This window comes from Gallinula chloropus (genome assembly GCF_964237585.1).
Source record: "Gallinula chloropus genome assembly, chromosome: 8".
Classification (NCBI taxonomy): domain Eukaryota; kingdom Metazoa; phylum Chordata; class Aves; order Gruiformes; family Rallidae; genus Gallinula; species Gallinula chloropus.
Genome location: NC_140093.1, coordinates 440,504 through 456,825, shown reverse-complemented (window position 1 = coordinate 456,825; position 16,322 = coordinate 440,504). Strand labels below are relative to the sequence as shown.

The following is a 16,322-nucleotide window of genomic DNA, read 5'->3' as shown; positions in this document are numbered from 1 at the left end:
TGCGTCCCTTCGCTGGCATCACAGCAACCCAGCCCCGAGCTCCCCCCATCCCCTTCTACCCACCACTTGGCCAGCCCCTCTCCTTGCGCTACATCCCAGGACCCTGCAGACACCAGGTGCTTTGGAAAGGCAAGGTTAGCTGGGGTTAGCAAGTCCCTTGCAAAGCAGCCTAAATAAACTAGCAACAACGCTCTGCAAATGAGCTTGTGTTCAAACTTCACAGGGGTGAGAAGTGGCAGTACAGGCAACCCACGTTTGTTGTGTCTGTAACACTCCTCTAATCAAGCCACAGATAATGTAAAGCCTGAGGCTGAACCCAGCAGTGGCAAGTAGGGCAGTAATGCCCCACGCTGTCTAATATCTGTTAATTCATCCTGTACCCAGCTCCCCCTGTCCCCAGCTGCAGTGTCCACCAAAGGCAAGGACCAACAAGTCTGAGCTGTCAGCCCCTCAGGATGCCTTTCAGGATGCTTTCCTTGGCAGGTCTATCAGACTGAGCCAAGGGCGTGCTCCAGGGACCAGCAGTGTCTATCATCTCTTTTCCTTGACTCCACCAGTGGATAGAAAACCTTCAGGGCTTTTCCTACGTTCCACAGGCACACTAGACCCGTGCTCTGCCCTGGGAAGGTTCATGTCGTGCATATTTTATCACAGCATCGTCGTATTTTATTCCTCAGGCTGTGCCAAACACACATGGATGTACTGAAACACATAGCCCCTGGTCTTCTGGTGTGTGCTGTCATGTGGAAGGGCCATTCACTCTGATTTCTCACTGGCCAGCACTTCCAGCCCAACCTCATCTCCACCATCTCCTCACCAGCCACTGCCTACCCAGCTGCCAGGTACCACTGTGCCACAGCAAACCCCTTGGAGCTGGGTCATAGAATCACAGAGTCACAGGCTGGTCTGGTTTGAAAGGGACCCCAAGGATCACAGAGCTCCAACCCCCTGCCACAGGCAGGGACACCAACCTCCAGGCCTGGAGCTACACAGGTTGCCCAGGGCCCCAGCCAACCTGACTTTGAACACCCCCAGGGACGGGGCACCCACCCCCTCTCTAGGCAGCCCCTTCCAGCCCCTCACCACTCTCTCTGCAAAGAACTTCCCCCTAATATCTCATCTAAACCTTCTTTAATCCATTTCCCCTTGTCCTGCCATTGTCTACACCTCCTGTTTTTTGGGGGGGGTGGGGGGGAGGGGGCTCAAAACATCTTTGCTCGTTCAGAAAATGAACATAAAGCACTCCTCCAGGTGAAAAGACTATCGGGAAGCTGACCCTCAAACACCACAGTCACCAAACAGATAAATGTGATTAACCCCCCGCCAGCAAGTTCTTCCCCGACACAGTCACTGCTACAGGGGGGTCTCCCAGTCTGTTCCTTTCCCAGCTGGTGACAATGGAGCTAAAATCCCGCAGCCCCTCTGCAGGGAAGGGGAGGTGTGTTCTGCTCCAGAGCTCACAGCCGCCTTTAGAAAGAGGTGGTTTTTACCTGCCCAGCTTTGGCGCAGGCAGCAGGAACAGACCCCCCAAACACCCGATCCCAGCAGTGCAGCATGGCGAGCTGTAGAGGAAAGCCTGGAAAAGTAAAACCCTCTGAAAACTCCCTTTTTGGAGAGGGGATAGTGGGACGCAGCAGCCATGCCAGCCCCTGAACCCCTCCCTGTTCCCCCAGTCAGATGGGCTGGGGAGGGCAGAGCGCTCATCACATTACAAGAGGTTCCTTCTGCCACCTTAAACCGGCGTTATCAAGTGTCAGAGGAGGAAACGCTCTGCCAACTGGTCCGGTTTCCAGCCTATTGAAACCCAGCAGCTACAAGCCAGAGCCTTGGAGCAGGGGCCAGGGAGGAGAGTCCAAGGCAGCAGCATCCTCGGAGCCTGGCTGCTGGAGCGCAAGGAGGGGGGGCTGCCTGGGGCTCTCTCTGGGGAGCTGGGCCGCTTGCCGAGCCAATGCAGAGCGTGTCGCTGCCGTGCAGAGAGCCGCTCCTTAGAGGACTCTGTGTGCCACCATGCCAGCCCAGCAGAAGAAGATCATCTTCTGCGTGGCCGGGGTGCTGAGCTTTGCCTGCGCGCTGGGCACGGCGGCAGCCGTGGGCACGCAGCTGTGGGTCAGGGGCACGGTCCTCTGCAAGACGGGAGCCCTGCTCGTCAACGCCACCGGCCAGGAGCTGGACAAGTTCATCGGAGAAATCCAGTACGGGCTGTTCCACGGCGAGCGCGTGCGGCAGTGCGGGCTGGGGGGCAGACCCCTCCACTTCTCCTGTGAGTAACAATGGCCTCGGAATTGCTTAACCCCGCGGCGCGGCTCGGGGAGCAGAGGGGAAGAGGGGGGAGCCCCCCGGCCCCCGCTCACAGACAGAGCCTGACAAGCGTGAAATGGTGCAGAGCTAATGCTGGGTTCTGATCTCGAGGTTCAGACGGCACCTTTCCTGATAGGAACCACCCTAACGGTGTCAACAGTCGGTATAACTGTGCTAGTACTTTAAAACAAGAATACTTTAAGGTTTCAGTCGGTCTCCGCCCCCCCCCCTCTGTGTGTGCCTGCATCAGCATTAACATCCTGGGGAACTGACCTGGCAGAGGTCTCATGAAGGACCTGAGGCACCCATATGCTCAGCTGCTGCTGAGAAACAGAGCTGGCTGGCTGACCGGGAAGAGCAGCTGGCCGATGGTCTCTGGTGCTCAGTCGGTTCATCTACAGCCCAACCTTGGTGTCTGTTATTTGCACTAGAGCTGTTAGCAATGGCTTTGCTTACAGGTAATATTCATAACCGATTCATCCTGGAGGATAAGGAGATCAATAACACGATTGAGATAGAACCTGCATCAAACAGCTGATAGCAAACAGCCCTTGTACACACAGCATGCCTGACGTTACAGAACAGCTCAGAACTGTGCTGCTACCAGGGTAACTGGCTTGTGGCAGCCAGTCAAGGCAGGGTACGGCTACGGGGCTGGGCATCCATTATTATTTACTTCACAATATTCTCCCAAAGTAGCAGACCGAGTTCTTTGAATGTAACACTAAGTTTCGCCTTCTCTAAGCACAGCCTGTCACCAGTCTGTTGGTACAGCTGAGCTTCCCTTCGGCTGCTCTGCTCAGCACCAGCCAACAGCACCGCAATGCTCCTCACAACCCGTGCTCAGATCCTGCCTTGGGGGCACAGAAAAGCCAATGCAACACTTACTTTACTAGGATTGGTATTTAGAAAGCACAGCTGAGAGCTTAGTGAAACCCACCCCTGCAGAAGCCACCACGTCAGGGTCCCGTCAGTGCTGCCCGGGTCAGTGCTGCCAGTAGCATCCCCGAGAGCCAGACACCCTGCATGACAGACGCATCCCAAGCCCAATGTGCTCAGGGGCACTTCAGCACATCTGAGGAGAAAAGGCACAGAAAATAGCCTAAATTATTTTGTTCTACTTTGCACCCGTTAAACACTCCCCTCTGAGCACTGCATCGCTGTTCATTGTACGATGACTTTGCCCTGCCAGCAAAGCCGGCTCGGCGGGGAGAGCCTTCCGCTTCACTCGCTCTGGCTGATGCCCATCAGCTTCTGGGTCAGCAGCTCACTTTCTAAAGGTCAGGGGCGTGCATGCCGGACGCCCATCGCTCTCACTGCCGCGCGGGGACGCATCTCACTGGGCCAGTGGAGCTGCTGGGACTCATTTGTCCCCTAAGTCACATGTAAAACTCTAAGGACGTGAGCCGCTGCCGAGGCTGGAGCCAGCGCAGGGCTCCCAGGCAGCACAGCACCGTGTTCCCTCAGTCAAACGGCACCAAACCCCATCCCCACTTACAGGGCTGAGAGCGAGCGGGCAGCGCAGCGGGGCTGATGCTGCTCCTCATACCAGTGTTGGCTGCTCGACTGGTGCAGCAGGACGATTGCTCCGGGGACCCCAGGAGCAGCACAACTGCTGCTTGTGTCCATACGTGTGTGAAACACGGGGTAGAAGGTCTGCTCAATGTGAGGTCTCATTCCCAAAGCACACTTCGTGTGTCACTGGCAAGGTGTAGGGAGTTGAACCATCAAACTGCAGAGGTGCTGATCCGCATCCCACACTGGGGGCAGCCAGGGCAGGGGGAGTACCAGGTGTAGGGAGATACCCTCGGGAAGGGCAGGGGAGGCTTTCCTGGAGCTGGTCTTTCTCCCCTCACTGGTCTGTGCTTCTGAGTGTCACAGACGGGTTTTGCTGCCAATCATCCAGGAAAACCTGTGAGTAACTTCAGCTTTGGCTGCGTTTGGCAGAGCACGATGTAAAGTCCCTGCCCAGCTCCTGAGCCGCCTTCTCCTGACGTGTGCAGTAACGCTTTCTGTCTCTAGTTTTTCCAGATCTGCTCAAAGTTATCCCAGCAAGTATCCACGTCAGTGTGGTTCTCTTCTGCACAGTACTGATCGTCTTTGCTCTGGTGGGAGCCGGGTTCTTCATGTTCAACGCTTTCGGCAGCCCATACGAGACCCTGCACGGCCCCGTGGGGCTGTACCTCTGGAGCTTCATCGCATGTAGGTACCCCCAGCCTGAGCCTTGCCTGTGGTTAACTACTCACAGAGATGTTGTATCAGCGCAGAGACTGGCCAGGGCAGCGGCTGCCTGGGCTCCACAGGGCCAAATGAAGCTCGGAGAAAGGCAGCTGGTTGTGCTGTAATGCAAAATACAGGGGGTTCACACTGGAGTTAGGAGATGAAGAGCCCAAATCCTCAGTGAGGGTGGGCCCTGGGCCAGGGAGGGCAAAGCCACAGCGGGCAGCCCGGTGCCCCAGCCCCCTCCGTGAGCTGGCAGAAGGGGGGATGGAGCCCACAGGCCCCTGGGACCCTGAGCTGGGGGCACATCCCAGGGCACAGCACCACTGGGAATCACACCAGAGGGGGAACAAGAAAGACATCATCAGCAATGATGGGAGGGCGAGGTGGGAGGGCACCATGTACACCAGCAAGATGTGCTGGAGGAAGGAAGGAGTCAGGAAGCAGAAAGGGAGACACTGGCAGTGACTCACTGGTAAGTGGTCTCAATGTTCTGCCAATGGGGATAACAGACTGTCCCTGTCCCCCTGCCACTCACAGAGAGGGCAAAGCCCGTCTCCAGGCCACTGCCTCAGGCTGGCAAGATCGACCATTACCCCATCCCCACAGGGTTCAATTTTGGATGGGGCTTGGGGCACCGGTGGCAGGGGGTGGGGTGGCACTGAGGGGTCTGAGGCCCCTTCCACACACCAGTCCGTGCTTTCACCAGGTTGAATATTACAATCACTTCAGTAAAGGACCAAGCCCATGTCTGTCTCTAGACGTGCAGCAGTTCAGTCATGCTCAGCTCAGAGCTCAGGTACAACACAGGACCTGGGCACTGCAGCAGCCAGGCCAAATATCACAGGTCCTAAGCTGAGTTCAGTTAGAAATAGTCCCTGTCAAGCTGAGTGACGGTGGCCACGATAACACCATGGATGGGGCACCTGGTTGTGACGTGCATGACGTGGCCTTGCCCTGGGGCTCACCAGGATGATGAGCATCTCTCCCTCCACTGCAGGTTCCTGTGGCTGCCTCATCATGATCCTCTTCTCCTCAGAGGTGAAGGTCCATCACCTCTCCGAGAAAATCGCCAATTTCAGAGAGGGAAGTTTTACCTTCAAGACTCACAGCGAAGGGTTTGCCAGCTCCTTCTGGACCATCCTGGTTTGCTCCCTGGTGCACTTCCTGAACGCCCTGCTGATTCGGGTTGCTGGGTTTGACTTTCCCTTTTCCAAACCAAAAGATTCAGGCACCGTCACTGGGGCAGTCGACCTGATGTATTAGAGCTACAGAGCGTAGAACATTAAAGCACAGAGGTTCCTCACTACGACCTCCAACGTACTAATGCTAACCAGCTAGCTCTGAAGGAGTTTAAAACAAGGGAAGGGTTCAAATAGGTGTCACTAAGGTGCAGGCAGCAAACAAAAGACAGACTGTTTGGATGATCCCAAGGGGGCCTTTCCCAACCTCCTGATTCCTAGTCGAGCTCAAAGTGCCTTCCCATCCTGGGGGGAGGCCTTTCAGAGACCCTTGTGGGGGTTTTTCAAATAGCTCACTGGAAAGTTGCTGGTGTGAAGAAAACTGGGAATATCAGCAGCACTGAACTGTGTCTGGAGATTAAAATAAAAGGGTTTCAGCAGGGGCACACACTGCACAAAGGTGGGTGCAGGTGTCCCCATGTCCCCATGCCTGGGAACACAGATGCCCAGCAAAGCCCCGAGCACCCAGTGAAACCACATGGGCTGCACACATCAGGCCCCAGCCCAAGGCACAGTGCTGAGGAGGAGCCCCATGCTGCAGCTCCACACTACAGCTCGCAGGACAAGCCCCAGACACCTGAACCTGCCACTCACACTCTGAGCAGCACCACGGGCACGGCAGCTCATCGCTCTGGTCCATAAAAGTCTCCTCGGTGCTTTTCGGTCTCACTGACCCTAGCCCTGACCCTCGCTGCCTCTGCGGTCGCTGCAGCTGGGGACTTGGTGATCACAGCTAATGGGACACACACAGCAAAGGGGGGTAGAGGAGATGCCCAATCTCCCTCCCGCTCACCTGAAAGAGGCAGCCAGGCTTGGTGCTGCTGTGTAACCTCAGCTGTGCTCCACAGCACAGGGCACTTCCCAGAGCACACCAGGGATGCTGCACCCTCCCATCTCCTGCCCGGTCAGCAGCACGGGGACCCTACCTGGAAAACAGCCCTGCAACCCCCCCTCATCAAAGAGCACAACCAACCAACCCCCAAACCTCTGGCAAAGGGGATACACATGGGGTATCATGACGGACGGGCTTGGGAACATGCTGCAGCTCAGCAGGCTGAGGTTCTCCACCTCCAGGCACGCAGGCAGCCAGGACAGACAGACACACACACCAGCCCTTCACCCTTACACTTCGTCCTGTCAGGCAAAGCAACCAGCCCACTCAGCCCCTGCACAGCGAAGCCAGCACAGCCCAGCACAGCACAGTCCAGCCCAGCACAGCCCAGCACAGCCCAGCCCAAAGGAGCCAGTGCCACCACATGCTGCCTCCACGGGACGCGGCAAGAAGGTCCTGGCAGGGTGCAGGAGCGATGCTCAGAGCGAAGGCAAGAGGGGATGTGCAGGGCTGCAGCCTCCTCACCCAGCTGCAGGTGAGGAGCAAACCCACCCAGCACCCACCCTCACCTGGTGAAACTCAGGCTCGGGAAGGACCCGCCTCTGACAGCTCCCTGCTTGGAGCTCCAGCAGCCCACAGGGAGCCTCCTGCTGCCTGCACCGGTTTTTATACTTCTGCTGCTCCGAGCTGCACAGCCCCAGGGTTTCATCACTTAATTCTTAGTTAATATGCACATTCCTCTCAATGTTAACATATCCCCTTAACACGTGGTTTGTACTAAACCCCTGCTGTTGTTTACTGTGACATACATAATGAGAAGTAAAGTTTGGTCCTTCTTGTCCCTGGTGTTTGATGACACTGGGAGCTCTGCAGCAGCTCAGGCAGTCAGCTGCGTACAGGGATGGACATACGGACCACTCACGTGTGTGTCTGTCCTGGCATGATCCTTTGTCACTCCTGGGAAGGAGCTGGCCCGAACCTGTGAAGAACAGAGATGCACAGAGCTGTCACAGGGCAGATAAACCCAGTCCCATCCCTTCGGCTCTGCAGGAGAGAGCAGCCTCTGACCCAGGCTCCAGGTGTTTACATGGGGATATCACAAAGAGCCCAGCTCCCCCACATCCCATTCCTGCCCCCATCCCATCCCTGTTCCCAACCCATCCCCTCCCCATCCCCTCCCCACCACCATCCCCATCCCATCCCATCCCCATTCCCATTTCCCAAGGCAAACACAGCAGGTCCTGAGGACAGCTCTCTGTGCCCGAGCAGCGCTGCGCTGCCGTGACCGTTACTGCAGAGCTGGGGAGAAGTCGGTGGGGCTGCACCCCACCCCTGCACCCAGCCTGGAGCCAGCCCCGCGGAGCAGCCGGGGCTGCGTCACCATCACGGAGCGCTGAGCCGGGCATTAAACATTCACACTGCCCACAGCACGGCACAGAGACACGGCTGAGTCCGGCTCAGGTGCGGGTTTAACCGCGCAGTGCCGGCGGCAGCTGGCGGCCAGCCGGGCTGCAGGCAGAGGGGCGCGGTGCCTCGCAGGGGCGGGGGGCTGGGGGAGCCGCTCCCGAGCAGCCCCAGTGCCTGCGTCCCCCAGCAGCCCCCAGCGTCCCCCAGCGTCCCCCAGCATCGCCCCAGCGTCCCCCAGCACGGGCAGCTGCAGATGGGAGACAAGGAGGCTGCACACATGGAGCCAGGGGCAGAGCTGGAGGAGATCAACAGCCAAATTGCAGATCTGAACAAATGGAGGGAAATCTTCAGCTTCCGTGGGTAAGGCTTTTGTTTGGCTTCATTATCATCTTAATTGCAGGCGGGTTTTGTGTTGTGTCTCACTACAGTATGGTGTGGCCACGGGACAAGGTCTGTGTAATGCCAGTACCACAGCTCAGGCTCCTCTCTTCCGAAGCTCTCCTCTGGCTCATCTCCTGTTTCTGTGTGTTAGCATCACCCCTCTTTTGGTTTTAATTTGTGCCTTATTTTTCCATTTCAGTTTGGAAACGGGCAGTACAAGTCCTCAGGTAACTGCTCCTCCAAGGGGTAACACCGTGTCTGCCCCGGGGGTTTTGAGACTGTCCCGCCGGGCTCACAGGCTGGGGAGCACCGCAGGCACCTCAGGGGCCACACGCTCCTCCTTTAGAAACAACCCTTCCCTTCAGACACTTTAAAGGAATAAATTCCTTTAAAATAAATAGATCACAACAAAGTGATCTAAGCCACAGTGGCAGAGCAGCCTGACATAACCTCTCCCTCTAAAAGGGACGTGTGCTGTGGTCAGATTTAGAGCAAGGGGAAAGGAGAGCAAGTGGAGATCTGGAGATCATTCAGGAGACCCACCGTGCCCTCCTTCCTTCCTGTAGCCCAGACATCACTTTATACTCCAATGCTCAGCTCTGAGGAGGTGTTTGTAACGGCTGGAAAAGCTGGAAGCCCCTGGCCCCTCTACCAGCCCATCACCAGTTCACTGTGCCCACCCCACTGGGAATACTGGTGTGGAGGGGTGGTTGTAATTTCGGCACAGGCGAGCTGGCAGCTGGGGGATGATGCACTGACTGCTGCTCTCTGTCCAGCGGGGCCAGGGCAGCGCTGGAGATGGACGAGCTGGAGCTGAGGAAGCTGGAGAGGCCGGGGGGCTGCGGCTGCCTCACCCCCCCTCTGCCGTCCCCGCAGACGCGGGCGGCCGGCCCATCTCCCTGGAAATGGCCATGGTGAGCAGGCTGCTGAGCTCTGCGGGGCTGTAAGTGGATCTTGTCATGAGAAAGAGACTGGGGAACCCGACCCGGCGCTTCGGGAGGCTGGGAGGCTTTACCCACCATGGGTTATTTATGAGACCTTCACAGGACGTGGCTGCAGCCCGCTGGGCTGGGCTCTCATTAGGTGATCACTCAAATGCCAAGGCACAATGCTGCCCTGCTCCTCAGCGCTTCCTAGTGAGGAGCCTCAGGGCAGGAGCTCCATGGGACCCGGGGTGGTGCAGGGCGAGCCCAGGGGCAGGCTCAGCCCCAGGCTGGTCCCCGGCAGCACCCAGCGCAGGGGAGGCAGGGGGGCAGAGGGGCTGTGGCCCCGGGCAGCCCCCAGGCACAGCACCTTGTGCAATGTTGCTCAAGGTAGGGTTGGGGATGGCCACACACCTGATGAGGTGGAAGCGCTGGGGGGAAGGCAGCCCAGCCCAGCCCAGCCCAGCCCAGCCCAGCCCGTCCTCCTGCTCAGGGGCTGCGGGAGCTGCTCTTCGGCAGCGTGTTCCACCGCTTCGGCTGCCACTGGACCCAGGCCCACTTCAGGTTCCGCGAGCCGTACGCTGACCTGGCCTACGCACTGGAGGCAGGGAAGGTAAATGCCTCTGCCACAGCGACGGGCCCCGGCCCCCCGGTGCCTCAGCCACCCCTGGGGGCTGGAGCCAGCGCTGGGTGCACACGGCTGCCACGCCGGCTCTGCACGCCTGCACCCCACAGCAGTGCCCCCTGCTCTGCAATGCCTGCACCCCACAGCAGTGCCCCCTGCTCTGCAATGCCTGCACCCCACAGCAGTGCCCCCTGCTCTGCACGCCTGCACCCCACACCTGCACCCCATGTTCTGCAAGCCTGCCCCCACGGCAGCAGCACCTCACGGGTGAAAAACTAACCCACAGCCCTTCTAGGCACACCCAGCACCTCAGCTGGGAGCCCTTCTCAGGCTCCGCAGCGCTGGGCAGTGCTGGGCAGTGCTGGGCAGTGCTGGGCAGTGCTGTCTTTCTGTTTCCAGGGGGGCACAAGAGCCGTTCTGATGGCTGTACAGGCACACATCATCAGATACCTGCTCTTCCTAAGAGGCACGGAACACACTCACCTGGAAAGGTAAGGAGCTGAGCACAGGGCACACACAACTACTGCCTGGCATTGCTTAGACCCGCACCAGCCTCTAGGGAGAGCCAAACTAGAGCCAAAGGTAGAACAGAACTAGAGCCAAAGGCATAACCAAACTAGACCCCATCCAGGTTTGCATACACAGGTGGGGATTTTCCCCTGGGGAAGAGCCTTGACTGACGTCCTGGCAAAGCTTTATCCCCACAAACCAAACCAAGCGAAGCCAAGCCAAACCAGACCAAATCAAACCAAATCAAACCAAGCCAAACCAAAGCCACTTGTTCCTGTAACGGTGGCACTTCTTCCCCATCCCACTCCCTGGTGCCACAGTCACAGCCCATGGCAGTGCTTGGCAACACCGGCACTGCCAGCTGCTCACCAGCCACAGGGGACTGGGAAGGGGGAGGCAGGGCTCAGTGCCTGGTGCTGGGGACACCCACGTGGCAGCCCCAGCAGGGTGAGATCCCGGCGGCACACGGCGCTCCCGGCACACGGCGCGTCCACAGCAGCGACAGTGCCAGGGGCAAAGTGGGAATTTCAAGGACAACGGGCACAGCTCGGCACGGGAAGGGACCCTCTCACTGTGGGACTCAGCCTGAGGGTGGGGGACTCTCAGCACGCTGAGGATGGCCCCCAGACACGGCCCCCCCCAGCATGCCCGTCCCACAGCCCTGTCCCCCACATCACAGGCTGTGCAGGATAAGCCGTCGGGAGCAAGGCGAGGCGCTGGCCGCGGCGCTGGCAGAGACCCTGTGGGCAGCGGGAGGAGGTGGCAGGGCCATCGTCTGCCTCATCGGCACAGCCATCCACATCGTGCCAAGTGGAGACTACAGAGCCGACAGCTTCACAGAGAGAGTGAGTACAGAGACCCTCCATACACCGGGTCCTGTAAAGGCACAAAGAGTGGGCACAGAGCCCCCTCCACACACCTGGTCCCTACAGAGGCTCAAAGAGTGAGTACAGAGCCCCCTCCACACACCTGGTCCCTATAGAGGCTCAAAGAGTGAGTACAGAGCCCCCTCCACACACCTGGTCCCTATAGAGGCACAAAGAGTGAATACAGAGCCCCCTCTACACACCTGGTCCCTACAGAGGCTCAAAAAGTGGGTACAGAGCCCCCTCCACACACCTGGTCCCTATAGAGGCTCAAAGAGTGAATACAGAGCCCCCTCCACACACCTGGTCCCTATAGAGGCTCAAAGAGTGGGTACAGAGCCCCCTCCACACACCTGGTCCCTATAGAGGCTCAAAGAGTGAATACAGAGCCCCCTCCACACACCTGGTCCCTATAGAGGCTCAAAGAGTGGGTACAGAGCCCCCTCCACACACCTGGTCCCTATAGAGGCTCAAAGAGTGAATACAGAGCCCCCTCCACACACCTGGTCCCTATAGAGGCTCAAAGAGTGAATACAGAGCCCCCTCTACACACCTGGTCCCTATAGAGGCTCAAAGAGTGAATACAGAGCCCCCTCCACACACCTGGTCCCTATAGAGGCACGACTGAGATTATTAAGTGTAAAATCTCATGAACCATTGGTGCTCTGGGGGTGGGGAGGTGCCAGCACAGCCTGCCAGGCACTGCTGAGAGCCCCATTGCTGCCATCCTGTCACCAGGGCTCCACTTTCTTCACCCACAAAAGCAGAAACCAGTCAGTGCTTCCTCTATCTCTTCCCTGTTTTGGGAAGGGGCAGAACAGACTCGTGCATGGTTCTTTCAGCTGCCTGGATTAAAGAGCTCGGCTTTTCAATATAATTAATGTCTCCTTCACACCTTCCCCTGTGCTCGTGCCCAACAGGTCCAGCTGTTTGAGTTCGGTGAGAAAGCAGCAGCTCAGGAGTTCCTCTCTGCCCACATTCACCGTGTAAGTGGGGGTATTTGGGTATTTGCTCTGTTCTGAGTCACTCTGCTGCTTGCTCACCCCTGCTCTCCCCATCAGAAGCTGCTGTGCAGGGGGCAGCAGCATCACCCTCAGCAGGGTGCTCTGATGGCTCAAGGGTGACTCACAGACCAGTTCTCACCTGTCCCATGGGAAACTGTCCCGCTCCCACTGACATCCCAGCACTTCCCCAGCCGTGCCACGAGCGCTGTGTGAGCAGGGGCAGCCCTTCGCTCCTGACTCCAGTGCAACACACCATTCCTTGCAACTTCAGCAAAGCTAAAGGGGAGAGAGTGCACAGACCCAGTTCAGTCAGTAACTGGAAGTTTCTCCTTCCCTTTTGCTTTTACTGGATCCTACACCACAAAACTGGTTAGGAAATCTTCCAGTAACAGCACCTGGCTCAACACACCCCCAAGGTTGCATTTAGGCAGAGGAACTGTTTCGATTACACATCCCATGCCTGGCAGAATTCCTTCTCTCTGATTATTTCCTTCTCCAGTTCAGGGCCGAAGGCAGCCACGGAGTCATCCTCTTCTTATACAGTTTGCTCTTCTCCAGGACACTGGAAAGGTATGCTGTGTTCCCTCAGTTCAGCTGCATGTTCTGAAGTGGTCCCTCCCTTGTTTCCCTTGGGAAAAGCCCCTCGTTAGTTGAATGCAGAGAAGCAGCTGCCCAGGGCGGCCGCAGACCCACCGGCTGTGTCTGACGGACACGGGTGTTGCACCCAAGTACCACACACCCTGCACGCCCAGCAGGAGGCAGGAGGGGCGGCAGAGAAGCCTCTGCACACACAGCGAACCCCAAGACCCCCGTAAACCCAGGGGTTCCCCACAGACTGCAGCAGTCACTGAACAGGAGGGTCTCTAGAAGTTCAGCTGAACACAGGCAGACTGTGGCAGGACTGTAGCCACAGGCTCTGCCCGTCCCGGCGCAGTCTGCTTTGGGCAGGGATGCTGTCAGAAGGTACATGGGTGTGTTCACACCAGCACCAACCGTGATTCACACTATGGTGACACCGCCACAGCTACTGAGCAAGAACCTGATTTACTCTGAGCTGCCTCCACCAGCTGCACCCAGGCTATGCCTGGCACAGGGAGGCCTTTCGGCAGCACCCGCACTGCCAGCAGTCTCGGGGGCTGGACCCTCACCCTGAATCTGAATAGGAACAGGTCTGCAGCGTAAGAGCTCCAGCCAGCACAGAAGGGCTGTGTCAGGACAGCACTGCCCCCTTCCCTCAGCCCCAGAGCCCTCAGGCCCTCACCGAGCCCCTCACAACCCCCTGCGATCCCTCTACAGGGTCCGAGAAGATTTAGGCTGCCCGGCAGCTCCTCTGTTGACGTGTGGGCTGGGACACGCCACCTGCACACAGGTGAGATCAGCCTCACTGCTCGGGCTCCCTACCTGGGCTATTCCTGCATTTGACTGCGGGAAAACCCCTCAGTCCCAGGGGGAAAAACGTGTGAGGCCACGGCAGAACGTTTGGCAGTCACCACAATGCATTTAAAACGTGGGTAACAACTGTAAAGCTGATGTGACTGTGCAGTGAATACACCCCTGCTAACGAGGAGCCAGGGGCACGGCCGAGCAGGGCGCCAGCAGCTCCGCGCCGCAGCGTGGCCATGGGCCCTCTCCCCGCAGGCCGTGCTCAGCCTCCTCCTGACAGGCCGAGCGAGCCCCAGCCAGCTCACCGGCGGGCAGGCCCCGGGGCCCGGCCGTGGCCAGGCGTGGCGGGGCCCGGTGGGCTACCTGTGCTGGGGCCGGGCGCAGGCGGAGCAGCAGGTGAGAGCTGGCAGGGCCGCGGCCGGCATGGCGGCTGTACCACCCTGCACACCACCGGCACTGCGGACACGGACTGTGCCTGAGGCAGCGTCACCCTCTCCCAGGTGTGCCGCGGGCTGCGGACACCCCAGGTGCCTGTCTGGCTGTGCAGCGCCTGCGGCAGGCACAGCGTCCTCTTCAGCACCGACCGCCTGCTGCTCTCCCACTGGAGGAGGGAGAGAGTCTTCCACCTGTACCTGTACAGCGGGCAGCGGGACCAGGGACGCACAGCCCGCCTGACTGTAGGTACGCAGCCAGCTGCCAGGGCAGGACACCAGGTACAGCCGGGGACGTGACAGGCACCCCTGCTGCGTGTGGTCTTGGCCTTTGCACAACGAGAGGGGTCTGCTCCCAACAACAGGGTGAAACACAATGGGAAGGAGCACACGGCTCCCAGAGGCCCAGACCCTTTCAGGCCCACTGCCAGGAGGAGCCACAGGAGCAGCAGCGACTCCTGGATCCCCACATGAACTCCGGCCCACTGGCTGCCCCCTCAAGCCCGAGCCAGTCCCTGGGCTCAGCACCAGGCAAGGCTGGGCCGTTCCACTCTCCATGCCACGGGCTGAGCAGGCACCAGTGCCAGCAGGACAGCCAGCACCTGACTTAGACCTGAGCTGGTACCTTCCTGCCCAGCAGCCAGTGCCACCATGGCCCTTGTGCCCCCCCTCGAGCTCTACACCCACAGCAGGGGAACACACTGCTCCCTGCGGCGTCAGGCGGGGTGTGAAGCAGGCTGTGTGCTTTGGAGCGAGTTCCTTGGTCCCCTCAGTGCCAGTGTGCACAGCTAACTGCTGCTCTCTGGCCACCCAGCCCCTTTTCCTCCCTCTCCCATCACTGCAGCACTCACTGGAGCACCCACATTGCAGGCTGAGTTTGCAGGAGAGGGTGACTCGAGACTCCCGGTCTCGATACACACCGTGGCCGCAGAGAAGGACGTGCACATCTGTTCAGAAAACCGATATGCAAACATACCCCACGAGGGGCCAGCAGCTGCATTTATAGCACCTGAAATTCCCCAAGGCGGGGGCCGGGGGAGGCCGAGCCGTTGCTGCCCTGACCCCCTCCTGGGCCGGGCAGGCAGCACACCTGCAGCCATCCCGCCCGGTCTGCCTTCAGCCTCTCCTTAAACAGCCTTTTGTTGGGGGGTGGGGTGGTTCAGCCGTTTTTTTCACTGGTTTCAGACACTCATTCGCATCACTGGGAAGAGGCCCCACGTGAGGACCCGAGCAGCCCGGGGAACAGGCGCCCGTCCCTGGAGATGGTCATCAGGACCAAGTGGGAGGGCGCAACCGTCAGCTGGAACGGGACAGAGCCCTTCCTGTGAGGCGCCTGCATTGCCCCCTCGCCGCCCACGCACCAAACGCTGCAGCCTGGGGGTGACAAAATGTTTCCATCCAACAAGCAAACGGCCTTCTGCCCCCCCAGAGGACGCCCTGCTCAGCGAGGCTTCACACCCGCCCGTGCTGGGCAGGAACAGTCGCTGCCTCGCTGCACACGTTGTCCCGGTGATGGGACGGGGGTTGCTCTGCCTCCCACGGCAGCTGGCACAGAAAGCACAGAGGGTGCCAGGTTGCCTTCCCCCCGTGCCAGGCAGAGGTGTTCAGGAATTGTAGCAGGAATGAAATGTGTACTGAGCACTGACAACACCGTGTGCACCCAGTTTATTTAACCCAGTGTGTCCAGCCAATCTAGCTGTTCCCAACGAGTCCGGTTTCCTCTGCCAGGGTGGTATCTGCTACCAGGCCCCTCTCCTGCTTCAGCCACAGCTTGAGCACAGACCTCAGCCGGGCTGGCGCAGGGAGCTGCCCCGTGCCCCACACAGCAGCACAAAAGCCAGTCTCACGGGACGCTCCTCGCTGCGGCTGCACTGACCAGGGGCACGGCCGAGCCCCAGCAGCCAGGTGGGACGGACAGGGCACACGGCCCCTCGCTCGTGTCCACCACCTTGCCCTGCCTGTTTCACCCAGGAAAGCCCTGTTAGTCATACCACAACACGTGTTGCTACTGACAACGGCACCCAGAGCAATAAACCGTCCTGCAAGCGACGCACGATTGGTTTAATCGTCTGAATTCTGCAAAAAGAAGAGGTGAGAGCCAGCTGGGGACGGGGTGCAGCGGGGCGAGGAGCCCACCGGCTGGCACGGGTCTGCCCCGGAAAGGGGGTGCAGAGAGCCCAGCCAGGGCAGGACAGGGCTCA

The 16,322-nt window shown here is 59.0% G+C and overlaps 2 protein-coding genes across 2 annotated transcripts; both read left to right on the top strand.

The window, feature by feature from the left end:
* Positions 1-2,007: 2,007 nt before the first annotated feature.
* CLRN1 (clarin 1) lies at positions 2,008-5,784 on the top strand (the record flags this gene model as incomplete). The annotated part of the gene is made up of 3 exons (XM_084267460.1): positions 2,008-2,260; positions 4,321-4,500; positions 5,519-5,784. The coding sequence occupies 3 exons, from the start codon at positions 2,008-2,010 to the stop codon at positions 5,782-5,784; spliced, it is 699 nt and encodes a 232-aa protein (XP_084123586.1).
* A 2,491-nt stretch (positions 5,785-8,275) lies between these two features.
* On the top strand, positions 8,276-15,996 carry MINDY4B (MINDY family member 4B; the record flags this gene model as incomplete). The annotated part of the gene is made up of 13 exons (XM_084267165.1): positions 8,276-8,358; positions 8,579-8,606; positions 9,156-9,293; positions 9,796-9,915; positions 10,327-10,418; positions 11,117-11,282; positions 12,224-12,289; positions 12,807-12,877; positions 13,604-13,676; positions 13,946-14,086; positions 14,191-14,367; positions 15,307-15,416; positions 15,786-15,996. 13 exons carry the CDS (start codon positions 8,276-8,278, stop codon positions 15,994-15,996), a joined length of 1,476 nt encoding a protein of 491 aa, XP_084123291.1.
* Between the last annotated feature and the right edge of the window lie 326 nt (positions 15,997-16,322).